The sequence below is a fragment of the Balaenoptera ricei genome, chromosome 8 (assembly GCF_028023285.1).
Source record: "Balaenoptera ricei isolate mBalRic1 chromosome 8, mBalRic1.hap2, whole genome shotgun sequence".
Taxonomy (NCBI): Eukaryota; Metazoa; Chordata; class Mammalia; order Artiodactyla; family Balaenopteridae; genus Balaenoptera; species Balaenoptera ricei.
In genome coordinates, this window is record NC_082646.1 from 56,415,317 (window position 1) to 56,442,096 (window position 26,780).

The window sequence follows — 26,780 nt, forward strand, 5'->3', positions numbered from 1 at the left end:
TCTATAAATTGGGGAGTAATAATAGTACCTTCTTTATAGGGGTGTTATAAAGATTAAATAAGTAAAGCATTCGGAACCAGTCACATAGAGAGTACTCAATAAATGTTAACTATTATCATCTCATCATAATTACTATCTTGTGTACTATCTCTTGGTGTGTCTGTTATTTTTACTAAATTGTGAGCAGCTCAAAGTCAGAGACCATATTTCTTTCATCTCTAGATCTCTGTATATTCATTTGATGATAGCCCTTCCTCCTCCTCTTCCTTTTATTACATTACTACTATATACTTATAGGTGAGGAATTAGAGGCTCAGAGAACTTGAGTAACTCATCTCAAATCATGTAACTTGTCAGAGACAGAGCCACGGTTGAACCTAAGTCTGGGAGGCTCCTGAGCTCCGCTCTGGTACTCCTTTTACATCTGTCCCCCAAACACCAGCTATTTGTCAAGGCTGGGGCTCATCCTAATCTTAAAACTCCCCAAGTCCCTGCACACAACACAGGGCTGTTCTATTGCTGATTGGTTGCACAACCTCAGGGGCCCTCTCCTTAGGGTACACCCTGAACCCAGGACAGAGCAGCACCCTGGTTTGCTCTGAGATGCTTACCTAACGCAGAAAGGGGCCCTACTCTTTGAGGACATGGAGACCCCGTGTGTCCACTTTAGTACTGCGTGTCAGGCTGCAGCCATTCTCATTGCTTCTGATCTGCACATCGAGCTACAAGCACCTTCCCGAGACCAGGGCTCCTGAAAACCAGTGGGGTTGTCCAGAGTGGGATTCACCTGTAGAAGAAGAGGACCACATTTCTGCCAGGCATGTTCCTGCTCTTTCTCTCTCAAGGGTTTTTGCTTTGGCACCCCTATTGTAAATGCTGTAGAGTGATCGTCGCGGTGACAATTTAGCACTTTACACCTTATCCATTCAGCATGGCTTTACCATAACCGTGGAATTAATAGTTACTTTTTTTTAGCATTACTGTATTTCAGGCACTGTGCTAAGAACCATATATATATATATATATATATATAAAATCTCATTTACTTCTCATAATGGCCCTATAAGTTGGGCATTATCTCCCTATAATGATAAGAAAACTGAAGCTCCAGAGAAGTTAAGTATCTTGATCAAGGTCACACAGCTTATAAGTGGCAAAGCCAAACCTTGAACCCAGGGCTGTCTGACATCAAAGCCTAGTCTCCTTCTATCACCTACTGCTCTGCCCAGCACACTGAAGAAGCCTCACCATGATCCTGGTTCAGGGAGATGCAGCCCAGAGGCATTTGGTGTTCAGGATTTTTGTGCATATAAAATGAAAAACATCTGAGGTGTTGGAGGGAACCAGCAACTGTAAATATATGTGAGAACTGGTAGGAAGCAAAAAACCTTCCTGGAAAACCAGGCTTGCAAAACTCAGATAAGCAAGTGGCCTTTACTGACAGAGGTGTGCAACGTAACAATAAAAATGACTCATATCTGGGCTTGATTCAGAGAGATAGTTAGTGGCTGTATCTGCGAAAAGAGGGTATAAATTGGAATTACACCACAGCTTTGCAAATGTACCGGTGCTTACTCCCAGGTAGCAGAAGAGAAGCCATTGCTTGTGCAGACAAGAGGTCCACCTACCTGATTTGTTCTCCCTTCCCTGCCCGCCACGTTCCATAAATATTTACCGGTGATTTGGGGTGAATGGCGCAAGGGCCCTTTCCCTCAGGGCACAGTAGGGGCTCACTCTGTATTTGGCACTTGAGCAAAGGATATCCTCCAGAAAGTGGTGACGCAGGAATGTGTGCACCCTTCACGGGTGCACAGACCAAGGACCAGGAAGGTGACATGAATTATTGGAGGCCACCCAGCCAGTGAGTAGGAACCACAAGAGAGTTCTTCTCTCTCTTAGGCCACCACTATCTCATTCACCGTTGTATTCCCAACACCCGGCTTACAGGTCCTGGCACAGAAAGGGGATTCAGTACATGCTGAATGAGTGAATTGGTTCTGAATTCCCTCTAAAGATGAGAGTATAAATTGGGGAGGATAAGGGGAGAAAAGAAGGCCTCTCCTCTCTGTCTTCCCTCCTGGCCATAGGAGCAGAAAGGAGTCTCCATTCAGACCAGAGAAAACATTTGCTCCTGGGGAAGGCCATGTCTTTTTTGGGGTTGTGAGTGCACTCCCATTGCTGAGCCCCCAAACACAGAGCCTTTCCCTGGGAAACCTGGGAGACATCAGAATCCCCTTTCCTAGTGTTCTCAGAATGGAAGGGAAATAGAGAGCCCAGCTGAAGCATCTGGGACTCTGGTTCCAGGCAAGTAAGTAAAGGGCTGTGTGGACCCATGGCCTAGAGAGCCCAGGTGGCCTGCTGTCATTTTTGGCATACAGATACCCTCCACACCAGCCTTACCCTCCTGGACAGATTGCCCAGACCACTCACAAGAGCCACTCGCTCAATAAACCTACATTGAGCATCTGCTTCATTCTAGGACCTGTGATCAACAGCACAGAGGGAACAGGGATTTTTATACCTACTAGAGGAGGCAAGGTGGGGACATAAGTATGCATGCTCTGGGGGAGACAGAAAAGGTGAGTGGTCCAGGTTACCTGCTGTGTTAGCATTCAGTGGAGGAAAAGAGAACTTTGGGGAGGGTAGATCAAGGAAGGCTTTCTGGAAGGGGTGGCAATTGAGCTGAGCTTCAAAAAATAGAACGGATTTGGACCAGGACATTCCTTATCCCCATAGGAGAATTTCCTTTTAGACGCTTATACTTAAAATCTCATCATTTGAGGACTCTTGGCAGTGCTTCTATCAAGCCAGAGTCGGGCATCCTACTTAGTCACAAAGCAAGTGTCTGTAGGCTTGCAGGCCAGCCTATCCTGACCCAGACCTCAGATGCTTGCTCTCTTCACTGAGGGTCTTTTTCTTGCCTTTGGCCATGGACTGAGACGGTCAAGCAGGTATCTGTGTTTTATGCAAAGGCACCATGGTTTGGTAGACAGAATTCAGGCTGTGCATTAGTAAGGACCACTCACTAGTTTTGTAAGCCTCAGCTTCCTCGTCTGTAAAATGGGAATGATAATCATACTGCCCCCTAGGAACTGCTGTGAGCATTAGAAAGGTTCAGGCTGTGAAAGTACACTTAGTATGTGCTCAAATACATGGCAGCAGCTATTAATATCAATTAGGTAAAATGCCATGGGAAGGTTGACTCCTAGTGATGGGCCAGGGGCAAGGACTAGGTCACCCTTCTCTGCTGGCCTCCTGATAACCACTGGACAGTAGTGACCTGGACTGAAAGGCCAGGGGTAGGGAGGGACCCTCAGTCAACCCAGGAGGCTGCTTCTGCTGCTGGCTTCTTTTCCAGGCTCCACATGTCTCCATTAAAGTGCTGCCTGAGGACAGGTGGACCAAACAAATGACCCTGCATATTCTCGCTTTCTCCCTGGTCCAAGGCTGTCTGTTCTCTGCCTGTTCTCCTGGCTCCCAGGTCCTCTCCCTTCCCATCAAGGGGCATCTCTGTTGGCAATCTTCTGGTCCAGGACCACAGCATGGTACATCTTCAGAGGGTACCATTCATATTCTGTGGCTTTCCTGGAGACCATCTTCATTGGAGTTGAAATGTTAGCCACTCTGTGGCCCAGCAGATCTCTTGGCCTCTGAGAGAAAGGTGTGGAGGGTACAGGGAGGGAGCTGATGAGAGATGAGGCTGGAAAGACAGGCATGGATCAAATTCTAAAGGGCTTGGTAGATCCCATGTGGGCTTTATCCTGAAAATGGTTCATAGGAAGGAAGTGATCCGCTCACATGGGTTTCTGTTTCTTTTTCCCTTCTATTGCTACCCAGCCCCACTCCCACCAGATTTGCTTTATAACTCGTTGGCATAAAAGACGGGGTTACATAAAAAGCAGAGAGCGACGCATCTTCCACTAAAAGTAGCCGTAACACTGATAGTGCCTCACACTTGATTGTGCTTGATGATTTCCAGAAGGCTGTCTGCTGAGCCAAGGAAGAGCACAGCCTTTGGAATATCATACCTGTCTTGGTTTGGATCCCATATTCACTGACTCTCAGTCCTCTCTGTGAAATACAGGATTCTCGAGAGGAACAAGTGATGTGGAATACTTTGTAAACTGTGAACTTGAGAAATGTTTCCTTCCCATTGATTGCCTCATTTGATATCACTGTAGCTCTGTGGTTCCCTTAATAAACTCTTTCCCCCATTTTACAGATGATAAAACTGAGGCTCAAAGAGGTAACATGATATGTGCATGGTTGTCTTAGTCTTAGGCCTTTCTTTCTTTTTCTTTTTTTTAAAATTTTTATTGGAGTATAGTTGATTTACAAGGTTGTGTTAGTTTCAGGTATACAGCAAAGTGAATCAGTTATACATATACATATATCCACTCTGTTTTAGATTCTTTTCCCATATAGGTCATTACAGAGTACTGAGTAGAGTTCCCTGTGCTATACAGTAGGTCCTTATTAGTTATCTATTTTATATATAGTAGTGTGTATGTGTCAATCTCAAATGTAAATTAGTACAACCATTATGGAGAACAGTATGGAGCTTCCTTAAAAAACTAAGTATAGAACTACCATATAATCCAGCAATTCCACTCCTGGGCATATATCCATAGAAAACCATAATTAGAAAAGGTACATGCACTCCAGTGTTCATTGCAGCAGTACTTACAATAGCCAAGACATGGAAGCAACCTAAATGTCCATCAACAGAGGAATGGATAAAGAAGATGTGGTGCAACATACAGTGGAATACTACTCAGCCATGAAAAAGTCTTAGACCTTTTGAAACCGAGGCAGTGTCCCTGATGATCTCTGAATCACCTTCAAGGCTAGTCTTCCCTTTTCTTGAAGAATAGTGCAAATTCAGAGCCAATTAGCTTTATGGTCCTGTCCTGTAGACTCTACGTTTGACAGCTGTCCTTCATTCTGTCTCCATCTTCTTCGGTTCAGATTGGCAGTGTTCCTTCTGGGGTGGCTGACTAGGTCCATGGTTCACACCCATAGACATCTTCTTATCAAATGGTCAATCAGCCCCACCCATGGTATTCTCTTCCGTACATACTTTCTCATTTTTCGCAATACGGGCAGGCTGAGAATTTTTCAAATCTTTTAAGTTACAGTTTCTTTTTGCTTAACCGTTCTTTCTTTGATTCATTTCTCTTTTCTCTCATTTTACTCGAAGCTGCCAGGAGAAACCAAGCCACTCTTTCAATACTTGACTTCAAAATCTCCTCAGAGAAATATCTAATTTCATTGCTCACAACTTCTACCTCCCACAAAACACTAGAACACGGACACAGTTCAGCCAAGTTCTTCGTCACCATAGAACAAGGATCGCCTTTCCTCCATTGTTCCAATTACATGCTCCTCGTTTCTGAGATCTCATCAGAATTGCCCTTAGTGTCCAGATTTCTATCACTAGTCTGTACATATTTATGTATTCTCTAAGAAGATAGAAACTTTCTCTACACTTCTTCTTTTTTTTTTTTTCTCCTGAGCACTCACCAGAATCACATTTAACAGTCCCTCAACAGAGCAACATAGTCTTTTTTTAGCACGTACCTCAAAACTCTTGCAGACTCTACCCATTACCCAGTTCCAAAGATGCTTCCACATTTTTAGATATTTGTTCCAGCATCATCACACTTTTGGGTACCAATTTCTGTCTTAGTCACCTTGGGCTGCTAAAGCAAAGTACCATAGACTGGGTCGCTTAAACCACACACTTTTATTTCTCACAGTTCCGGAGGCTGGGAAGTCCAAGATCAAGGGATGGGCAGATTTAGCATCTGGTGAGAGGCCTCTTCCTAGTTTGCAGATGGCCACCTTCTTGCCATATCCTCACGTGGCGCAGAGAGAAAGAGAGAAAGCTAGCTCTCTGGTCTCCTCTTATAAGCACACTCAACCCTCATGTCCTCATCTAAACCTGATTACCCTCCGAAACCCCATCTGCAAATACCATCACATTGGGGGTAGGGCTTCCACTTATGAATTTTGGAGGGACATAAACATACAGTCCACGACAATGGTCATGTGGTTAATAAGTGGCAAAATCTAGAACAGAATCCAGTTTCCTGACCTTCTCCACCCTCATAATATCCTTAGCTTACAAAGCTAGGCTTTTTGTGAGCATAGCTTAGGAGGATGGTACTTCAGATTTACTTCCAGGACTTGCCTCTAGCTGCATCACTAGAAACTTTCTTCGTAAATAGCATCCACTTAGCCATATGCCCCTGGGCACTTTACTTACCTGCTCTAAGTTTTTCACCTATAAATTTGGTGATAATAATACCTATTGCTCCAAGTACTTGAAAGGAGTAAATAAAATATAAATATTTATATATAAATAAAACATATACATATAAATATATTTAATATATATAAATAAAATATGTATCTTAATTCTCTCACCTGTAAAATGGAGATACAGACAGTACCTGCTTTGTAGTGGGTCGTGAGGATGAGCTGAATTAACACAGGTAGAGGGCTCGGAATAGTGCCTGGCACATAGTAAGGGCTCAAGAGATGTTAGTGGTGGTTTTTAATCCCCCCCAGACACCAGTGTGGCTCATTCCCTGTAGTCAGAAGTCACCTGAGGCCATCACTGGCTGTGTGACCTAAAGTTTCACCACTGCCTCCAAATACACAGCCCACAGCGCCCTTTCGTGGCTTTACGTGTTCTCAGATTTATCACCATCTCGGTAAACTATGTATTAACTTATCTTGTTTTTTCCACTTGCTATGTACCATTGTGTGTAATTGGTGATGCTCACGTTTTAGCACACGTCTGAATCACCTGGAGAGTTTGTGGAATCAGATTAATGGACCCCACCCCAGAATTCATGGTTCAGTAACTCTGGGGCAGGGCCCAAGAATTTTCATTTCGAAAAAATTCCCAGGTGATGTTGAAGTTACTGATTCTAGCCATACCCTAAAAGTACCAAAGAAACAGCGGGAAGCTGATGACATGCGAGGCTAGTCTTTTTTTTTTTTTTTAATCTTGTTTATTATCTCTCTTACGAAAATGTCAGCTCAGTGGGGACAGGAGTTTTGTCTGCTTTGCTCCTTGATGTATCTCCAGCACCTAGAAGAGCAAGTGCTCAATAAGTGCCTGTCGAGCACCTGTGTATTGACCGCATGACCGTGTCCGGTTTGCCAGTGCCTGCGGCTGGCCCGGCTGGCCCGGCTGCTGCCGCGCGGTCCCCATGGGGCCGTCCCCGCCCCGCTGACTGCGCGTGTTTGTGCCCTAGATCCCCCGGGCGGCCTGCAGAACCACTCTCGGCTCCGGACACCGCCGCTGCCGCTCTCGCACGCCCACACCCCTAACCAGCACCACGCGGCCTCCATTAGCTCCCTGAACCGGGGCAACTTCACTCCGAGGAGCAACCCAAGCCCGGCCCCCACGGATCACTCGCTCTCCGGAGAGCCCGCGGCCGGGGGCGCGCAGGAGCCGGCCCACGCCCAGGACAACTGGCTGCTCAACAGCAACATCCCGCTGGAGACCAGGTGCGGGGCGCGGGGCGGCCGGGCTGAGACCCTCGGGCTCTGGAGGGGCCCCGCTGTGTGCCCACCACCGGGCCCGGCCCGGGCGGCTGGGGTCTGGGCCACAGCGTAGGGATACGAGAAGGGCGGTGGCATGATGTAGGGGAGAGAGAGCTGGGGCTTGGGAACCGAGCAGCCCTGAAGTTCAGGGCTAACCTGCTGCTTACTGAAGGTATGACCTTGGTCAATTTGCTGACCCCCTTTGTGCCTCCCTTTCATACACCACGGGGTTGCTGCCTACTGGAGAAGGCTGTTGTAACAGTAGATGAGAGCTGATGTGTGTGAGCGGGGCTGGCGGAGAGCAGGCTCCCAGGGTTTGATCTGGGCCCACACCTCTGCCTTTCCCTACCGTGACTTGGTCACCCTCTGCCTGGCATGAGCTTGCCTGGCCTGCGGTGGGTGCTCGGTGACTGCCATCTCCCCTCACCTCCTCTCCTCCTCTCCTGCTGGCCTAGCCCCTCTATACCCAGAGCCTTAATAATCCCTAACATTGATACATTTGAGTTTTGGTTACAAGGGCTTTCATATGTGGGATATGATAGAATCCTCACAACTTTAGGGAATAGGTATTACTATTGTGATCTCATTTAAGAGACTTGGAAGCTGAGACTCAAAAAGGGTAGGCAGTCCGTGCACGGCTGAGATTTGAACCCAGGTGGCCCAGCTTCCGGGTGCAGTGCTGTCTCCCTACACCGCCAACCGTCTTCTCCTGGCCTGGACCCCCTCTACCTCTCCCTTCTTCCAGCCTCCTCGAATGCTTCTTTCAGCTCAGGGATTTCAGTCAGCCTCTGTTCATAGCCTTCTTCCTTCCCTTTGCTAAGCCACTATTTTTCCCAAACAGTAGGGAGTTTTTTAAGATTATAAAAACCATACAAACCCACTGGATAAAACGCAGAAAGATAGACGAAAGTTAGATGTACCCATAATCCTACCACTCTGAGATAAGCGCTCTTGGCTTTGGGGGACATAGCCTTTTCCTATTTTCTCTAAACTGAGGATGAAGTGTCCCAGGCTGGACATTTGGAAGCTCTTTCTCAAAGAGAAAGTAGTTCTCAAAGTAGTGGGGAACAAAGATTTTCTCAAACTCCTGTTCCTTATCTGCGAAGAGGACAAAAGTCATACCACATTTGAGGAAGTGAAATTAATCTAGACGTGGAAGGCATACCCATCTGACTCTGCCTGGCGCATGACGGTGGTATTCCCACTCTGAGCTAGTGGGTCCAGTGAGAGAAAATCAACATCCTTTTGTGCCATTTTACTCGTGTAGAATCATTTTTCCAAAAGCAAATTTCTCACAGATGTGGCCCAACCTGCCCCTAGTCCCTTAATTAATATGTTTCCGTTGACAGTCTTTAAAATCATGTGTGACTTTTTCCTACGTGCCTCCTTTGCTCTCTTCACGGACAGAGTCAGATAATTGTATGTCTTCCTACCCAGAGTAGCTTAATCAGATCTCCATTATTTCCAAAGTGCTTATTGAATGACAGCACATGGTTGGTTTTGAAAGAAGCCAGCAAGTAATCGATGGTTCTGATTCTCTGCATGGAGCATGGCAGCTACTCCCTCTGCTTAGATGTTCATTTTTCTCACATAGGATCAAAGTAGGTGGTTCTCATCCCGGAGTGGAGCGACCCTTCTGCGGCCTCCCAGTCTCCCGAGTTGCTGAGCCGAGGACCTGCGGCTGACTTTCCTTGTTGTCCACCTCTGTGCTTTTTCTATGTGCTGTTTTCTTCTTCCCCTGCTGCTAGAAAGGGTATTCCAGGGCTTGGGGGAAAAAAAAAAAAAAGTAGGTGGTTCTCCAAGTTTTTCAAGGGAAAGGAAGATAGAGGACCAACAGCAGGGACATTATCCTGATGGTTAGTTTGAGACATGAAGGTGGTCCCAGCTTAAGTCTCTTGCCTTGTTAGCCAGTGCCCACGTGCCTATCTGACCCTCTCTCCTCCCACGTCCATTGCTCAAACCACATGGAACTTTGTTTTCTTTTTTCTTATACTTTATCATTCAACTAGTGTTCTGTAGAGCAGTTAGGAAATGGAAATAAGCAAGGAAAGAGAGTCACCCCTACCTACCACCAAATGGTAATCATTGTTAACATGTTGGCGTCTACTCATGTTTATATCACATTTTCTTGCTTTTCTAAATCCATTCACATATATAACATAATTATGTCAATTTAATATTCAGTATATGTGTGTATATGTGAGTGTACATATATGTGTATTTATCAGTATTCCATCAAATCCCCAGGCCTTTCATGCCCCTGTGCCTTTGCACATACTCTTTGCACAACTCTCTGCCAGAGTCACCTTCCTCCTCGCTTCTTGGCCTAGCAAAGTCCTTGAAGACCCAGGTGAAATGTTTGAGGAAGGTTTCCACTGTGACCTCAGAGTTCTGTGCATCTAAAGATAGCCTAAAACTGGGAGAGGCGCCTAATACAGTGGATAACACAGTCAGAATTCTAGATCTTCATACCAACTGGTTGACAGCACAAAACTAACAAGGTATAGTTTAAGAGGGATCAATGTCAAGTCTGGCAGATAGATAGAATCAAAAGTAACTGTGATCAACTTGGTGAGGTGGGAAGGATGTGGGCTTTAGATCGGATGGATGTGGATTCCTACCTTGGCTTTAATGCTTGCTAGCTGGAAAGCCTCCTTAACGTCTCTGAACCTTGACGTCCCCATCTGTAAATTGGGTCAAGAATTCACGCCTCTTGGGTTGGGAGTAAATGAAATATATGAGAAACACACAGCACAGTGCCTGGCATTAAAATACACGCTATAAAAGCCGTTTCCATTTTTGCCATATATATCTGCTCCGCATATCAACCCTGTGAAGAAAAAAGTCATTCAAAAATATTTATTAAGCTCCTACTCACCAGAAGAATTGAGAGGAAACCACAGGTTCTATCTCTTGTCTACTTGGAAGAAGTGAGTTTGGCCCTGGTGTTCTGAGGGCATCAGTGATGGTCCACTCACTGTAGCGAGTTGTTCAAAGCACAGATTTCAGGGTCAGACACACCCTATGCTCAGACACCCCCCACCCCAGTGCTCACTAGCTGTGGACCTAGACCTTATAAGTCTTCGTCTCTAAAAGGGACAAAATATTAGCAAATTCCTGTTCTGATGATCTATTGCCACATAACAAACTACCCAAAACTTAGTGGTTTAAAAACACCAGTTGATTGTACTTCATAGTGTGAATCAGCAGTTCAGGAAGAGCTCAGCTGGGCTGGTCTTCTGCTCCGCGTGGGATAGACTGGGGTCCATCAGTGGTATTTGGCTGTTGGCTGGGCTGGTCTGAAGGATCCAAGATGGCTTCACTCACATGCCTGACACCTTGGGGGAGACAGCTGGAAAGCTGGGCTCGGTAGGGCCCCTCTCCTTCTGATGTGGTCTCAGGGTCTTTCCACATGGCCTTCCCTGCAGGGAACTGTACTTTGTCCCCAGCAGCTCAAGGCTCCACTGCACCGAGACAAAAAGCCGTTGATCCTCCTAAACGGCTTGGCCCGGATCTGGCACGGTGTCACTTTTGCCATATTCTGTTGGTCAAAGCAGTCACAGGCCAGCCAGCTTCAAGGGAGGGACAGTAGACCCCACTTCTCAAAGGGAGAAGTGCCAAGAATTTTCATCCACCTTGAATCTACCATACTGCCTCATAAGGATGTTGGAGCAATTACATAAAATAATGCCTGCAAATGTCTTAGCACATAGTAAGTGCTCATCTGCTTATCATGTAGTACTTGTTGTGCAGTAAATATTCACGCAATGCCTACTGTGTGCCTGAGACATTTAAGAGAATAGACTCTTGCAGTAGGATAGCGATAAGCACAGGAAACGTGTTTTAATTGCCTCGGGATCCCCAGCACACGACACAGCCTTGCCACCTGCTGGGGGCTTGGCAGATATTAACACACAGGTGAAATGAATGAGTGAATGAATGATGGAACAAATGAATGGATACATATACTCACCTGAGACTTGAGTGGGGCACAGAGAAGACTTCCCAACAGACCTGGTGCTGTGTGACTGTGTTGAAAAGCAGGATGCCCCAGGGAGAGGCAGGAAGGAAAGGAGGGCCTGGAGAGGCGCAGCCTGAGCCAAGCCCTAGAAGCCCCAGAGAGCAGGGCCTGTTTGAGACCGTTGTCCTAAACAGCTTTGCCAAGCCCCACCAGAACGGGGGGCCTCCTGATGCCAGAGAAACAGCCACAGACCCTTCCCTAATTGTCACACTGAGTTTCTGTTGAGAGTCTAAAATAAATAGCTGAGCAAATACCATAACAGCTGGTAGAATGACCAGGGGGAAATTCAGTTGCATGCTGGCAGGAAAAGGAAGGCTAGCAGAAGGACGAAGAAGAGAGAGGGCTTGGTTAACCCACTCCTTTCTCTGCCCCCGCTGTGCCACTGGCACTCCCTCAGGGCGACTGAGTCCCCCAAGGAGGAGATCTTGTCTACCTGTGCTCCCCAGAGCCGGGGTGTGGTATTACTTTAAGCCCTGCAGGTGCATCTGTGGTCCGTTCTGGTGGGAGCCATGTGTTCAGGGTCCCCTAAAACCTGATCCACTTCTCTCACACTCTGCAGCGTAATTGATTCCACAGGGACTGCCTGATTAATAACCCATCAGGCTCCTGTCGGATGAAGGGGAAGCTGGAGTAGAAGGCTGCCAGACCTCAGCTCTAACTCATGTGATCTCAGGCCTGGTTTGGGAGCCTGGGGGCCACTTTGTGGTCCTACTCAATTTGGGGAACAGCCCTGCCCACCCTCAGGGATGGGAGACGATCCCGTGGTCTCCAGCCCGGCCCTGATGCGCTTCCCAGAATGGCACACGGTGTCTGCTGGTGCGCCAGGCCGGCCCCTGAGCATCGCAGGGAATTGGGAAGGACGGTCGTCCCTGTCATTGGTGATTCCGTCACAGACATGCATAAGATACAGCCACTGCCACATAAGAAGCTGGAGGTCTGGGGAGGGAGGCAGACCCATAAATGAATGAATGGAGACAGGGCTGTCTGGATGTTGCTCTGAGAGGAGAGGAGAGGGTGTTGCTCCCTCAGCTTGGAAGCCTCAAATAACAATCACAACAAACACTCAGAGGGCCCCCCCTGGGTGCTCTAATGAGCTCCCAACCGAGGAAGCTCATTAGAGACTCAGGGCCCAGGATTTTTACTGGGGGCTGGTCGCGTGGACATTCACCTGCCTGGCAAGTACCCACAATCCAGACTCCCAGAAGGAAAGCAGGTGTTCAGCATAAACCATATCGTTTGTACAAATAAAACTCAGTGAGTCAGCCCCTCTTACCAGTTGATGGTGGGAACCCTCCTGAACCCTAAGTTCCCAGACACCAGCCAAGGGCCAACCTTATGAGCAGGCCTTTCGAAGGATAGCAGTCAGGACTGCTATCTTAACTCTTCTGCACAGAAAGGTAGTCTTATTACCCTCCTCACTTTAGAGGTGAAGAATCTGAAGAACAGAAAACTTAAGTAACTTGCCTAAGGAGCCACAGCCAGTACATGGCAGGACCAAGAGCCGTACCCAGGCCGGCTGACTCTGGAGCTTATGCCCCTAATCGCTGTCCAGTGCTGCCTTCCTGATTATTAAAGGTAGCATCTTGGGGCATGCATTAGTAGACTCTGCAGGGAGAAAGGAATTCTGAGATGAGGGACAGTTGTGCAAAGGCCAGGAGGGAGCTTGGCCCTTTGGAGAGAGAGTCAAGAGTTTGGTGAAGTGGGAGCTGCAGGGGCTTCCCAGTGGAGATGACAGTAAATGGGGGTCACTGGTGGAGGACCTTGAGTTCCATGAACAGGAGGTTGCACTCTTCCCTGTGACATGGGGACTGGGGGTGGTAGAAGTAGGGGTGAGTAGCTGCCAACATCTTGCAAATCGAGAGTGACATCGTGAGATTGGCAGGGAAGACCTGGTTCATTTTTGTTTCTTTGTTCATCCATTTGTTCAAATGCCAGCTCCATAACTAACTCTAAGTGTGGTCTTGGCCAAGTCTCTTAACACCCTGCACACCTTGGCAGGGCTGGGGGTCTGCAGAGTGTGGGGTGTGATCCCTGCCTGTCCTGCTCTACCGGGTGGCTGTCCCAGGGCTTAGGGGGTGGAAACATGGTCCAGGACAGTGGGCTCATGGTGAGAAGCTGGGCTGTTGAACAGGGCAGTCCCAGAAGAACTACTGACCACTGCAGCTTCCCAGCCACTTCCTTCCCCAAAGCCGTGCGTTTTGTGCTTGGGAGGCAAGCTCAACCGGCCCTGGGTCAGAGAGATGGAACCCTGCTTCAGGCAGCTCGGGGACTGGTCCAGGGCCCCCCCTCAGGCTTAGAGGGGAGCCAGTCCCCTCCCCTCTCTAAGAAGAGCTTTGAGAGCAGTCTAGCACTACACTGCAGTTCCTTCTCCAAGCCAGCGGCAGCTCTTTCCTTACAGGCAACTTGGGGCTGTGAGGCCGGAGAGATCTGAGTTTGAGTCCCATCTCTAGCTTTCCACTGCCGTGTGATCTTAGGCTGTCACTTAACCTATCTGGGCCTCAGTTTCCATATCTGTAACAACACCCACCAACGTGAGGTCAGATGAATCCAGTGGCCATACCTGAGCTCCCAGCAGCAGTGGCTGGAGACCCTGCAGCGCTGTGACCCAAGGAGGGCTCAGCAGCTCAGGGTCCCCATCAGGAAATCCTCGTCACTTCTGTGTTTCAGAAGAACCAGAAACCCAGAGTTCCGGGGGCAGAGATAGGAAATTTAGCGGGGAGCCTTGAACTGGGAGTCTGGACACCTGGGTTTTCGTTCCAGCTCTGCCACTGACTTGCTGTGTGGATGGGAGCAGGACCCATGTCTCTCTGGGTCTTGGTTTTCTCAGCAGTCAAATGAGACCTAATAATTTGACCCAGAGCTCAGTTTTGAAAGTACAGAATGAGGCTTACTATTTCAAGACAATAATAGCATCTGAATAGGCAGCATTTCAGCAAGTGCTCATGTCCCCCCAAACTCCCGAGTGATCTAAATGATTAACATCCAAATTAGCATGGGAATGGACGCTCTTTCAGGAAATCCTATGCACTCTGTCACTCTAGAAACCCTTTGTTCTGTTGCATTGCCTCTTCCCTTGTTTGAATAGATCTGTACTTTTAGGAGATACTTGTCTGCTCTCTCTCTTTAAATAACTGTTTCCTTTTGAATTACAAAATTAAAAATTAAAATGACTCTTGAACCAGATAGTGGAAAATCCCCACTGTTAACATTTTGATCTTTATCCTTTGTCTTTTTCCCCTGAATGTATTTATTTATTTGTTTCTGATGCGTCTTAAGTATAGATTGGACTCTCTGAGAGCATAGTCCTTACGTAGTGATGCAGGCCAGGCTCCTACACGTTCTGGCCAGCGTGCCACGCAGCTGCCCTCAGGCCCTAGGGTGGCAGCAAGAACTCATCCCTGGCGCCCCTGGACAGGGGGCAGTTAGGGCCTGCTCAGGCTGGGCCGTATAGACTATAAGAAGGCTGAAAATTTCCTCGTGAAATGCAGGGAATGGATGAAATAATAATAAAACCTCACCTGCGCTGCCCTCAATTAAACGCCAACTGCATGCTAGCGATATGCCAGGCATGCTTATCTTTGTATACCTCGTCATCTGCAGTATTCGGCAAATGTTATTTGAGTGCCTGCTTCCATGTGTCAGGTACTCTTCTAGACTCTGGGCACACGGGCAGAGAATACGACCTAAGATTTCTACCCTCATGAAACTAAACGGCATTAGGAAAAAGCACAATAAGCGTATTATATACATATATATACACACACACACACGTACGCCTGTACACATACATATACGCATATACATATGTGTGTGTGTGCATGTCTAGTGCTATGTGGACATCTAAAGCAGTGCAGGGGGCCAGTGGGTGACTGGAAAGAGTAGGGTGGGAGCTTTTATAGTTAGGGTGAGAAGGGAGGGACTGATCTGTGCAGGTATTTGGGGGCACGTGATTCAGGCAAATAGCAGCAAAGGCTTTATTCCTGTGATGCCATTGGAGGGATGAGAGCAGGGCAGTGGCATGAGCCAGATGATACTTCAGGAGAAGTATCATCTGGATCTCTAAGGAGAGTGAGTCTCCCAGTTTATGAACGATCAGAGAGACGGATTCACCTGCTTGAGGCCCCGGGGCATGATGGAACCAGACCGTGCTGACCCCGGGGCCTGTGTACCTCCCACTGTGTCACAGGACCTCCCATGAGGAGGCCATCTGTCTGGGGGTAGAAATGGGGCCACTCTGAGGGACTCCCCTGCAGGAACTCCCAGGCTCTGTGGGATGCCCCAGGGGTAGTGAACGCTATCAGAACCGCCTGCCACCCGGGCTGCTGGACCCAGACTGCTTCAGGATCCTCTCAAAGGGAAGGTCCCCACCACCGCAGCGGTACTCAGAGGCCCGGCTGCAAAACAGTGTTGCCTGTACCCAGGAGTGCCCACGAAATGGTGCTTTGAGATAGTACTTACACCCCTCGCGTTGGTCTGTGAGGCCGGCCAGGGGCAAAGCCACAGGCTAGGCAGCGACCCAGGGTTACAGGCAGAGAGGGCCTGAGCTCTGGCGTCAGACAAACTCAGGCTGCTATCAAGCTCTGACGCTTGTTTACTGTACAGTAGGACCTTAGGAGTGTTACTTCTCCGAGCCTTGCCGTGCCAGCCCGCAAAACAGAGATGATGGCAGAGACTTTGTAGGTTGTTGTGAAGAGGAAGATTTACACTGGATAATAGTTGCAGAGTTCTAGACAGTGAAAAGCATACGGTGGATGTAGGGTAGGTAGTCGCTATTATAGTTAGCATTAGTACTTCTGTAATCTTTGTTTAGCCCTTGAAAAGCTTCCAACATTCCTCAGTTGGTCCTATAGCAACCTGCGAGCTTAGTATTATTAGCCCCATTATACAGATGAAAAAAGTAGTATAAGATTAGAAGAGGTTAAAGTGTTTACACAAAATCACACAGCACGAAAGCGGCAGAAAAGGGACTTGAATGTAGGTTTTCCGGTTCTCACGACCTGGTCAAAGTCAGAAGGATGGTCCCTGGCAGGGCTGGGCGTGAAAGGTAGCTTTCTGCAGTCAGTCCTTCCCTTGGGCACACACAGCAGGCCACATCCACCACCGGCTTCTTCGAAATGATTCAAGGGAGGTGGCAGCAATCCTGAAATATCAGAAAACAGGATCCCATGCACTCATGTGTGAGTGACGCCACTTAGCAGGCACGGTTGAGACTAAAATAGCTAGTGTGTCTACCTTCGTTCTGGGTCCCGAAAATGCTGCACTGCCCTTAGTGCATGTGGAGGGACAAAAGAGCCCTCCCCCTCTGTCTCTGTGGGGTGCCATCCTCGCCAGTCAGTCATCACCCAGGTCCCCGCACTGCCAAAGGACCCTGACATTCCAGTACCATCACAGCTTGGGGACTTGTGAGAAATGCAGATCCCCAGGCCCCCAACACCTACTGACCCCGAATTTCTGGGGCTGGGTCTCAGCAAAGCACAGCTCTCCAGAGGATTCTGGTGCTTAACCCAAGTTTGAAAACCACAGCTTTAGAAGCAAATGGCCCAAAATGCTTGTCTGTCTTTTTCCTTTGGACTAGCAAAGTACGCATCGCTGGCTGTTGTTAAAGCAGACGTAGGCAGGGTGAAGTAGAGGAGAAAGCACAGGCTTCGGAGCCAGGTAAACTTGGGCTCAAATTCCTGCTTTGAACCTTGCTAGCTGGTGGCCTTGGCTAGTCCTGGGGCCTCTCCGCATCTCCGTTTCCTCGTCTGTAAAATGGGGGTGACACTGCCTTCCTTGCGCTGCCTCTTTTGAAGACTTGAGATAAATGGATATAGCATGCCTAGCTCAGCACCTGAGCCACAGTCAGTCTTCCCCAGTCAGATCTGTGATTTGATGCCCACAGCTGGCAGACATACAGGTTTGTATGGGCAATGCTCCCTCCAGATGCCCCGGGCCAGGCCGACCCCGGGCACTCGGGGCTTGCGCACAGACCCATTGCCTGGAAACTGCATCCTGCTGGTCTCACGCACCACTGCACCCGTCAGCCACTTTGTGTGTTTCTCTCCTCTCCGCCTTCATTGATGCATGACTCATTGCTTCATTCATGTCTCCATGTGTGCATAGAAACCTAGGCAAGCAGCCATTCCTAGGGACATTGCAGGACAACCTCATTGAGATGGACATTCTCAGCGCCTCCCGCCATGATGGGTCTTACAGTGATGGGTAGGTGACATCCCCATGCTCCTCCTCTGTGTGTGTGCTCTCCCTGTGGCTCCTGCACTTGCATGCAGACTCTGAGACCTTTCTCTGGGATCTCCTGGGGGAAGTGAGGAGGCCATGTTGCATGCCCATCCCCAAGTCCATGTTCAACTTGCAAGAGTTTATCCTTGGAATACACTGTCCCCCAGCATATTAACAGCAGTCTTGTTAATATGACGCTCCTGGCATCTCATTGGTTGCCTCTGCCATTCTGAAAGCCATCTCATGTAGCAACTTTTATGCAGCACAGGCCCCGTATTGTGTGTATGCTGGCCCTGAGTATGTATTCTGTGGCCTGAGTCATCTTGCACCCCAGCAGGGTACAAGATTCCTCTAAGTATAACCTTTGACCCTAAGACTTCAGGGGCATGCAGTGCACCCCGTTTCCCAGGCTGTGTCCCAGTCTTCTCGTGGCCGTGTTTAAAGCCAAGCTGTGAAGGATTTCCTGGCACTTAGTTTGGCCACAACCGTGTGCTTTGACCTTGCCGTGCGGCCCTCAAGACTGTAGCCAGGCTGCAGTTGCCCGTCTGTCCCCTCCCATGGCTTTTACCAGGGGCTTGGAAGGCAGCAGACTGGCTTTTGAGGAGAGTGCTTAGAAGGCATTTGCTGCCATTGGCTGTGTAACAGCCACTAGGGGACTCTTGACCATGGCAGAGCTTAGTGGTGGTTTCTTGGTTCCCACTCCTACCAAAACCCCCTTTAAAACGATTGGCATTTTATTCCTCCACCACGGTACAAAGGCAAAGGACGTATTGGAGGGAGACGGAAATTTTTCGGTTTCATAATCTCCAGGGGGCAGAACAGGATTTTAGACACTTTCCAAGTTACCGCAATAATTTTAGAAAACACCTAGTTTATTCCCCAAGAAACAGCATCCCAGCCCCATCCCTTCCCAGGAAAAGGATCTCAACACTCAGCCTTCTGTCCAGTTGGTAACACCTTCCGCCTTGGCTTGGGCGGGTTCCCCATGGGCAGGGCTGTCCCATCCGTGTTTCGTGGAAACGTGTCTTCGTGTGCCCTGTTTTGTGGTCTGGTACCTGATTCTCTGTTTTTCTGTCCCTCTGTCTCCTCCGTGGTGATTCTCTCTCTCTCTCTCTCCAGGCTCCTCTGCATGCTTCTTCTACTGCTGCCTGCATCCTCAGGTCAGTGTGGGCTCCTGGTGAGTTGTCAGCCCCTGACGCCCTCTGGCTTCTCTCCATCCACAGGCACTTCCTCTTCAAGCCGGGAGGCACCTCCCCGCTCTTCTGCACCACGTCGCCGGGGTACCCTCTGACGTCCAGCACCGTGTACTCACCTCCGCCCCGACCCCTGCCCCGTAGCACCTTCTCCCGACCGGCCTTCAACCTCAAGAAGCCCTCCAAGTACTGTAATTGGAAGTGCGTGGCCCTGAGCGCCATTGCCATCTCAGCCACGCTGGTCATCCTGCTGGCGTACTTTGTGGGTAAGCACCTCCCTCACCCCAGCTTCCCTTGGGTCCCCTTTGGCCCAGAGGGCAGTGACCGAGACACCTGTGGGCATGAAGGCACCCTGCCAGCACGGCAGTCAGAGCTTGCAGGGTGAGCCGCGCAGCCCTGGATCACTGGCCTGGCCTGCACCCGCCCCCCTCCCCGCGCCCAGACTATCAAGGTCAGCTCTCAGGGCCCTCTCCTGCTCCTGCACGTGTACCAGGAAGGAAGCCCTGCGTCGGCTCTCTTGTGTGGTGGAGGCCTGGCATCAGGCAAAAGCACTCACCAAGACTGGCTTTTGAGGTGGTCATCTGTGACATGAGCGTCATAGGTGGGAGTCACTAGAAATGAAATGACAAGTTGGGCGGCTGGACAGGAGGCTGGCCTCTCCTGTCGGTGCCACAGTGAGGAGCAGGAAGGAGGCAGGGTGCCCTGGGGTTGGAGGGAAACTGCCAGAGATCAGAGTGTGTGACCTCAAGCCAGGCGGCATGTCCGAAGGTGGTGGTCGGGCAGGGCCATCTCGGGGGAGCCAAGGTCGAGTGTCAGAAAGGGTCCCAGGGAGCGGTTAGAGCTGCCTGAGGGAGCGCAGAGACCCGGAGCAGCACCGACTGGCCTTCCTACCCGACCCCAGGGCACGTCCGTGATGTAAGAAACTCCTCCGGACCCGCTGCCTCGCTTGCGATGCCTCCCACTGTGCGCTCTTTTGACTGATTTGCAGCACAGTCTGGTTTCCCGCTTCAGACCCTGTGTTTGCTCTTTGGTCTGCTCCCAGGAAAGCTATTAATCTGAAGGGATCTGGGGATGTTGGGTAGAGTCTGCTGCCTCTGTGAAAATCAGCCTCTTAGTAAAGGCATCCAGCGGGGTTGGCTTAACCCTCTGTCCTTTCCAGCCTTCAAATTCTATAATTCTAAGATTTAAGGTAGGTCAGACCAGCTTGAGAAGGCCTCGAACCCACGCTAAGGCATTCTGAGATAATTCTATAAGCAAAGGGAACCTTTTAGTGTAAGCCCAATAAATAGAAATGGAACTAGCTGGCAGAAGCCAAAGGAAGACCGAGTGCCCGCCCATTGTGAAAAAGAACTTAGCGACGAGCAAAGTCATTGTGGATGGAAAAGAACTGTCTTGAGAGGTCTGGCTCCCACTTGTTCGGGATGCGGAGAAGGGGTTCAAGCATGGTTGGGGGTTTGGGTGATGTAAGCTGTAAGGTTACTTCCCTTACAAGATCTTTGAATTAAATAAAAACAAGTAATCAGGAAAACAGTAGCCCTGCAAACAAGGAGGTCTCCTTAAACGTCTTGAGGTATAATAAGCCTCGTCTGGTATCCGGGATCTCTTTTCCCCCTGTGAAGATTGGCTTAGAGAATTTCACGGCATCAGGGTCAGGTTGGCATACGTGTTTATCTATTCTTCTGTCTGATTGATTAGCTGTTGCCGCCTAGAAAGCTGTGTTGAGAAGGATCCCAAGGCTATATTTAGACTCGATGGAAAAGAGTCTCTGTGATTGATTACTCATGTCTGTTGTGGTCACAGGAGTGGAGAATATGGATGACATACCAGGTATTTGCCATCCCTGCCCTGGGTCATTGGGTAAAAGGAACAGCCCAACTGGGAAAGGTCAGCACCCACCCAGGCTCTGCAGGAATTTCATGATTGATGTAGATTGGGTTACTGGTAAGGGTTGTGGGGTTCCAAGCACTGTCACCTGGCATGGAAGTTTCTTTGTGGCACTCCCAATACTGTATCCCCACCAACCACTAGCACAGCCCTTGCTTTTGACTGACATTATTATATTTCATAGATGAGTAGACTTTTGAACAGGCAGTGTCACTGTTCATCAAGAGTCAAGTAGTTCACTACATATAGACATCAACTTGTTTTGTGTTGAAGTCAAGGTTTATACTATGTACTATGTAACCTAGTTCAGAAAGAAAGCATCAATCTTTATATGATTAAATAAGCTCTCTTCTGCTTTCCATCCCATGGGCTTCTTCATCTCCCATTTAGTAAGAATACACGGTCCATCATCAGCTATCTAAAGATAGGGGCTACTGTGGACGGTAGTGAGTTCCCTACCTAGGAAGGGTGCAAACGGTGCTTATGACCATGTAAGCAAGAAAAAGATTCATTCATTGACTGGGCATGTTCTCTGGAGGACCTTTACTTTTCCTTCCAACACTGATAGTCTCAGAATCTACGATTTTGTGAAGTTTCTTTTTCATTCAGCAAATGAAACAGGGTACCTTGAGTCAGGCACTGTGCTGAGCGCTAGGGCCAACAATATGTTCCCTACTCTTTTTTTTTTTTTTTTAAGTTTTTTTATTTTTTTAAGTTTTTTTTTTAATTTATTTTATTTTTGGCTGTATTGGGTCTTCGCAGCTGCGCGCGGGCTTTTCTCCCCGGTCACGGTGAGCGGGGGCCACTCTTCGTTGCAGTGCACGGGCCTCTCATCGTGGTGGCCTCCCCTGCTGTGGAGTACAGGCTCTAGGCATGCGGGCTTCAGTAGTTGTGGCACACGGGCTCAGTAGTTGTGGCTCACGGACTCAGCAGTTGTGGCTCGTGGGCTCTAGAGTGCAGGCGCAGTAGTTGTGGCACAACTACTACTATGGGCTTAGCTGCTCTGCAGCATATGGGATCTTCCCGGACCAGGGCTCGAACCCGTGTCCCCTGCATTTGCAGGCGGATTCTTAACCACTGTGCCACCAGGGAATCCCTGTTTCCTACTCTTGAGGTGTTCATAGCTTAGAAGCAGTGATTGATATGATATGATAACATAGCGGTGTTAGCAGTGGCTGAGGCAGCTCAGGGGCTGTGGGAATACCCAGCCCCAGCCAGGAGGACTAGAGGAGGCTTCCTGTGAAAGGTGATGTTTTAGCTGACTCTTCAAGTCACAGCCAGAAGTAGACGTGAAGGAAAGGAATTTCAAACCAAGGGACCTTTCAAAGTCTCGAAAGAGGATGATGTGATGGCAAAAGGGGTTTCTGTGTTTGAAGCCTCTGAGGGGTGTCGGGGACACGACTGGAGCTAATGCAGGAGAGTTTGGTCAGATTATGAAGATCACCATGGAGGCCAAGTTAAGGACCTTATTGGATGGGCAACAAGGAGCCATTGAAGGGCTTTAAACGGTGGCAGGACATAGTCAGATGTTTATCTCAGAAAGGTAAGGATGGAGGAAGAAAGAACAGGCCCTATTGCATAAACAAGTCAAGAGAAGCTGAGGGCTTCAACTAAGAGGGTGACAGTGTAGGTGGGGGGTAGGGTAGATGTGAGGTCGATTTGGGAGAATTCGTCTCTGGAGTTAGGAGACGTCAGTCCACTGAGAATGTGTCCTTGCCAAGAATAAATGCGTCCTTCTGACAAAGCCCGATGTATATGGGAAAACTATCCTTAACAAAGACTTTGCTAGCAGACCAACTCATCAACAGGCAAAAAGCACAGATATTTAATTAGATTTTTGATGAAAAATTGTGTTTCATTTCAAGGGTAATCAATTATTAATTACTGTAATGAGCAAGTCTGACTGGGTTTACTAATTAACTCATTTAAAAATTATGAATAACCTTTTCATTTGTAATTATTTTCTACATCCTGTCAAGTTCCAGATAAGAATTGCATCGCCTCACCAACAGAGAGGGAGTGGAAAACAGAGGGCGGGAAAGACTTGTTCTTTCTCTGGTGTCTGCTCAGGGCTGCCGTGTCTGGACAGGACTCTGACAGATCCACTTGACATTCAGTTTCTTGGTTGGAAAGTTTATTGGGAAAACAAGCAACCAGTGGCCCTTCATTTGTAGAGACGTGTGCAGTTATTTTCATAGGAAGATAGAGAAATTGGAGTCAGCACTTACCACCCACAAAGGCTGCAGGACCCAGGGCCTTGCCTTTGGGCCGTCTCCTTGTCCCCTGGGGTGTTACGGGTTGCTCTGGCCTGGGCTGGGAATCTAGGGAGGACCCTCACTGAGCCTGGGAGATCTATTCCGAGAGATGATGTGTATATTTGCCTCTAAAGGACACCCATTCAGAGAGGCTGCCATTGGGGTGAGTTCCTTGCTTTAGTCACCCACTCTCCCTATGAAGGTTTTCAGGTCCTTTTAGTCTCCATTTGAATACCCTGCCTCTGCTTTTCTGAAGAAAAGAAATCTGTTTGCAGAACAAAATGGGGAGAGAATGATGTGAGAGGAAGGTTAGTTGTAAGTCAAACCATGAAACTTGTGCAGCCATGGCCATAATGCTTTATTTGATAACATTTAATTGTTTTAAAAACACTTTCACCCAAAAAAGCAGTGTGGTTTAGAGTAGTAGAAATAACAGGGGTCACTTTTTATCATTAATAATCAGAGCAGTTTGCTTTGATTGTGCCCTGTCGACATGGCCCTGACTGTTCCAAGCACTTTGCTTGTGTTTTCTCATTGAAATCTCCCAGCAACTCTATGGGTTATTATCCCCAGTTTACAGATGAGGACATGGAGACCCAGTGAGCTTAAGTAACTCACCCACTGTCGTACAGTAAATGGCAGGACTGTGCACTCAGCCTCTTGAGCTGATGCTTTTAACTTTTTTTTCTCTTTTGAGTTCACAGTCTTAAGCCTTATACTGTAACTTTCCCTCCTTGTATCTGGTATTCTAAATTTTTACTATGTACCTAGCGTCGATCCAAGCCATTACTATACACGTATCATCTCTCTGAACACTCGTAACAGTTCTGTATTTCCTGGAAGAGGAAACTAAAGCTCCGAGAAGTTAACAGCTTGCCAGGGTCACACAACGAGTGAATGACATAGGATTTCAAAGGCCATACTCTCAGCCACTACACTGTAGGTCAGATAATGGAGGATCAAAAGACCCCATTCAGGCCCTGGCTCCATCCGTTGCTGGCTGTGTAAACTTGAGTAAGTTGCTTAACTTCTCTGAACTTCAGTTTCCACTTTCCTTATGGCTCTTATAATGGATGTGGCTGGAATGATTAGGCCCATTTTACAGGCGAGGAAACTGAGGGTAGCATCGTGGTTGAGAGCATGGGTTCTGAAATAAGGCTGCCTGCTTTCAAATCTCAGCTCTGCTGCTTACATGCTTTGTGACCTTAGGCAAGTTTATTTAACCGCTCTCAGCCTCAGTTTACCCATCTGTAAAATGAGGATAATAATAGTGGCCGTTTCACAGGGTTTTGTGACGTTCCAGTAAGATAATTTGCATAAAGCGCCTATCCCATTGCCTGGCACAGAGTTGGCTCTCAGTAAAAGTTTGATACCATTGTGGTTATTAACAGTATTATTAGTACTATTAGCATCCCACGGAAAAGAGTAAGTCTTGAGTGAGAACTTGGGCCAGTGTTGTTTCATGGCAGTGCCTGCGGGCTTCCCAGCCTGCGTTAGTCACAAGGGCAGCTGACAGAACAATCAGGGGGCCCTGTCAGAAAGCATTTGTAGGGATGTCTCACTGTTCCAGGGAAGCGGCTGCAAGGAGAATCATTACCCAAAAAACAACTCACGTCATTTCTTTAACTAGGACAAAAAAGTTGACTTTTGCTTCACTGCCAGTTGCCTCTATCCAGAGAAAACTGACAGCTTCCCTCGCGTTCTGAATCCCTATGTAAAAAGCAGACACTGAGTACTGCAGAAGAGCGCGGAGTTGTATCTTGAGGACTTTTCAAGCACCTGTCTAGCCAGATAGGCCTTTGGAATAGGAGACCAAAAAGGCTTGTTAACAGTACAAAAACCAGGAAGAGCTTTACATTTAAACAGAGACCCGAGAGCGCCTGGGAGCTATTTCTTTCATTGTCAGGTCCAGGTCCCCCCTGGAGGGTGGGGCCTCATCCTCTATGATTTCTCTAAGGCAGCACGGTGTTCTGATCAGAAGACAGGATTCAGTGGAAATCTCAGCTCTGCCACTCTCCACCTGTGTGACCCTTTTGAGCTTTGGTTTCCTTATCTGCAAAGCGGGAAGAAGAAGAATACTTCCTTCTTGAGGCTGTTGTACAGGTTAAAAGAGACGAAGTTGAAAAAACACAAGACACGTGACCAAGGAGGAGTCCCTTGCTGGTGGCCTTGGGAGAGCGTTGTCATGGACCTCAGTATCTCAGGCCAGGATGGCGTGGGAGTAAGTGATCCTCTTAGGTCCTTCCCCATCTGTAGAGCGATGACCATAGGAAATTGAACCAGGACATTGAGGGTGGAGTCCCAAGTGTGGTCTGCAGCAGCCTCTGGGTAACTGCAGGGGAACTTTCCAACATGCTCCATAGCCATAAGGGACTCATTTTTTAAACTAGGTAACATTTTTCACCTCCACCAGCAGCTGATTGTGGACTGGAAAAAAAAATCAGAACCCTTGCTCGAAGTGGTATGAGTTTAATTTATAAGTGAGAATGTTGTGACGCTTAATTGCCTCTTCTCAAAAGGCAGCTTTCAGAGAGCATTGCTGGTTGGAATTATTGCAGTTCGTGGTCTGGAAGAGCCTGGGTCATCCAGCTCTTGAAGTCATCTGGGCAGTGTTGACAGAGGTGGACTTGGGCACTCAATGTGACTTGCACAGACTTGTGCAGGCTCCCTCAAGATCCCTGACATGGACCATGCACACATGCACACGTGACTTCAGCACAGCAGCAATCCAGGCAGAAGGGATCTTAGGCTTCCCTCCTCTTTGGGAGTGTGGTCTTCTATCTCCTAATGTCTTATTCTCTGCTGCATACTCAGCCCCTGATACTCAGCCTGCCCCACGGTAGCCGTGCTCAGTAAGATGTGGTTGAATAAAACACCTTGCAAGACGGTAAAATCTGCCCAGGGTTTTCTAGGCAGAATAGTGTGGGCACAAGCATGGTGGCAGAAATGTGCATTTTATGTCCTGGGGTTCAGGTACAGGGGAAATGGACATGAAATGAGTAGAGAAAGGATTAGAAATAGAGGCCAGGGTGATTGTACCCGCTGCTGCCCCACAGTTATCCCCATCTGGTTCAGCTCATGCAATATCAGGATCTCAGATGCCATTTGCTTCCTAAGCCCAGGCCCGTTGCACTCTGGGCCTGGGTGTTATTAGTGAGCAATAAGGCTCATTTTCTCCCCTTTTTCTTCGACTTCACATCAGGCCCTTTGGACAGAAGCCATAGATTTAGCTTTATAGCCCAAAGAATGGGAAACGGAGATGATTGAACTTGATCTTTTAGGAGGAGAAAAAAGTGATAAAGATACAGGATCCTGTATTAAAGGCTTTCTCTCCAAGATTGATTCCTTCATGCTGCTCTGTGGGAATTGCTAATAGCAAGATATATATAGATTGTTCTCTTTATGACAGACCCCAGACAAATATCCTTCAGCCCCCCAAAAGGAGGACTTGAGGAGGCTAGCATGGCCCCCTGCAGTGGTCTGAAACGCCACCACACGGAGGAGGGGGAAGACTTGCTCTGCGAGATTGCTGAGGGCAGAACAAGGCCCTCTGGCTGAAAATGATGGGAAGGCCGATTCCGGCTCTGGGAGAAGACTTCCCTCACAAGACAGCCGCCTGTCTGGAGTGGGCTGCTTGAGAGGGGTGTC

At 48.4% G+C, this 26,780-nt stretch overlaps 1 protein-coding gene across 4 annotated transcripts in view; it reads left to right on the forward strand.

The window, feature by feature from the left end:
* The window catches only part of TENM4 (teneurin transmembrane protein 4), a 744,874-nt gene that overhangs the window by 499,915 nt on the left and 218,179 nt on the right, over positions 1 to 26,780 (forward strand). For all 4 annotated transcript variants that reach the window (XM_059930706.1, XM_059930709.1, XM_059930707.1 and 1 more), the window contains 3 exons: positions 7,269 to 7,524; positions 17,684 to 17,782; positions 19,024 to 19,259. In XM_059930706.1, the coding sequence (XP_059786689.1) occupies positions 7,269 to 7,524; positions 17,684 to 17,782; positions 19,024 to 19,259 (591 nt within the window). The remainder of the gene's footprint in view (positions 1 to 7,268; positions 7,525 to 17,683; positions 17,783 to 19,023; positions 19,260 to 26,780) is intronic.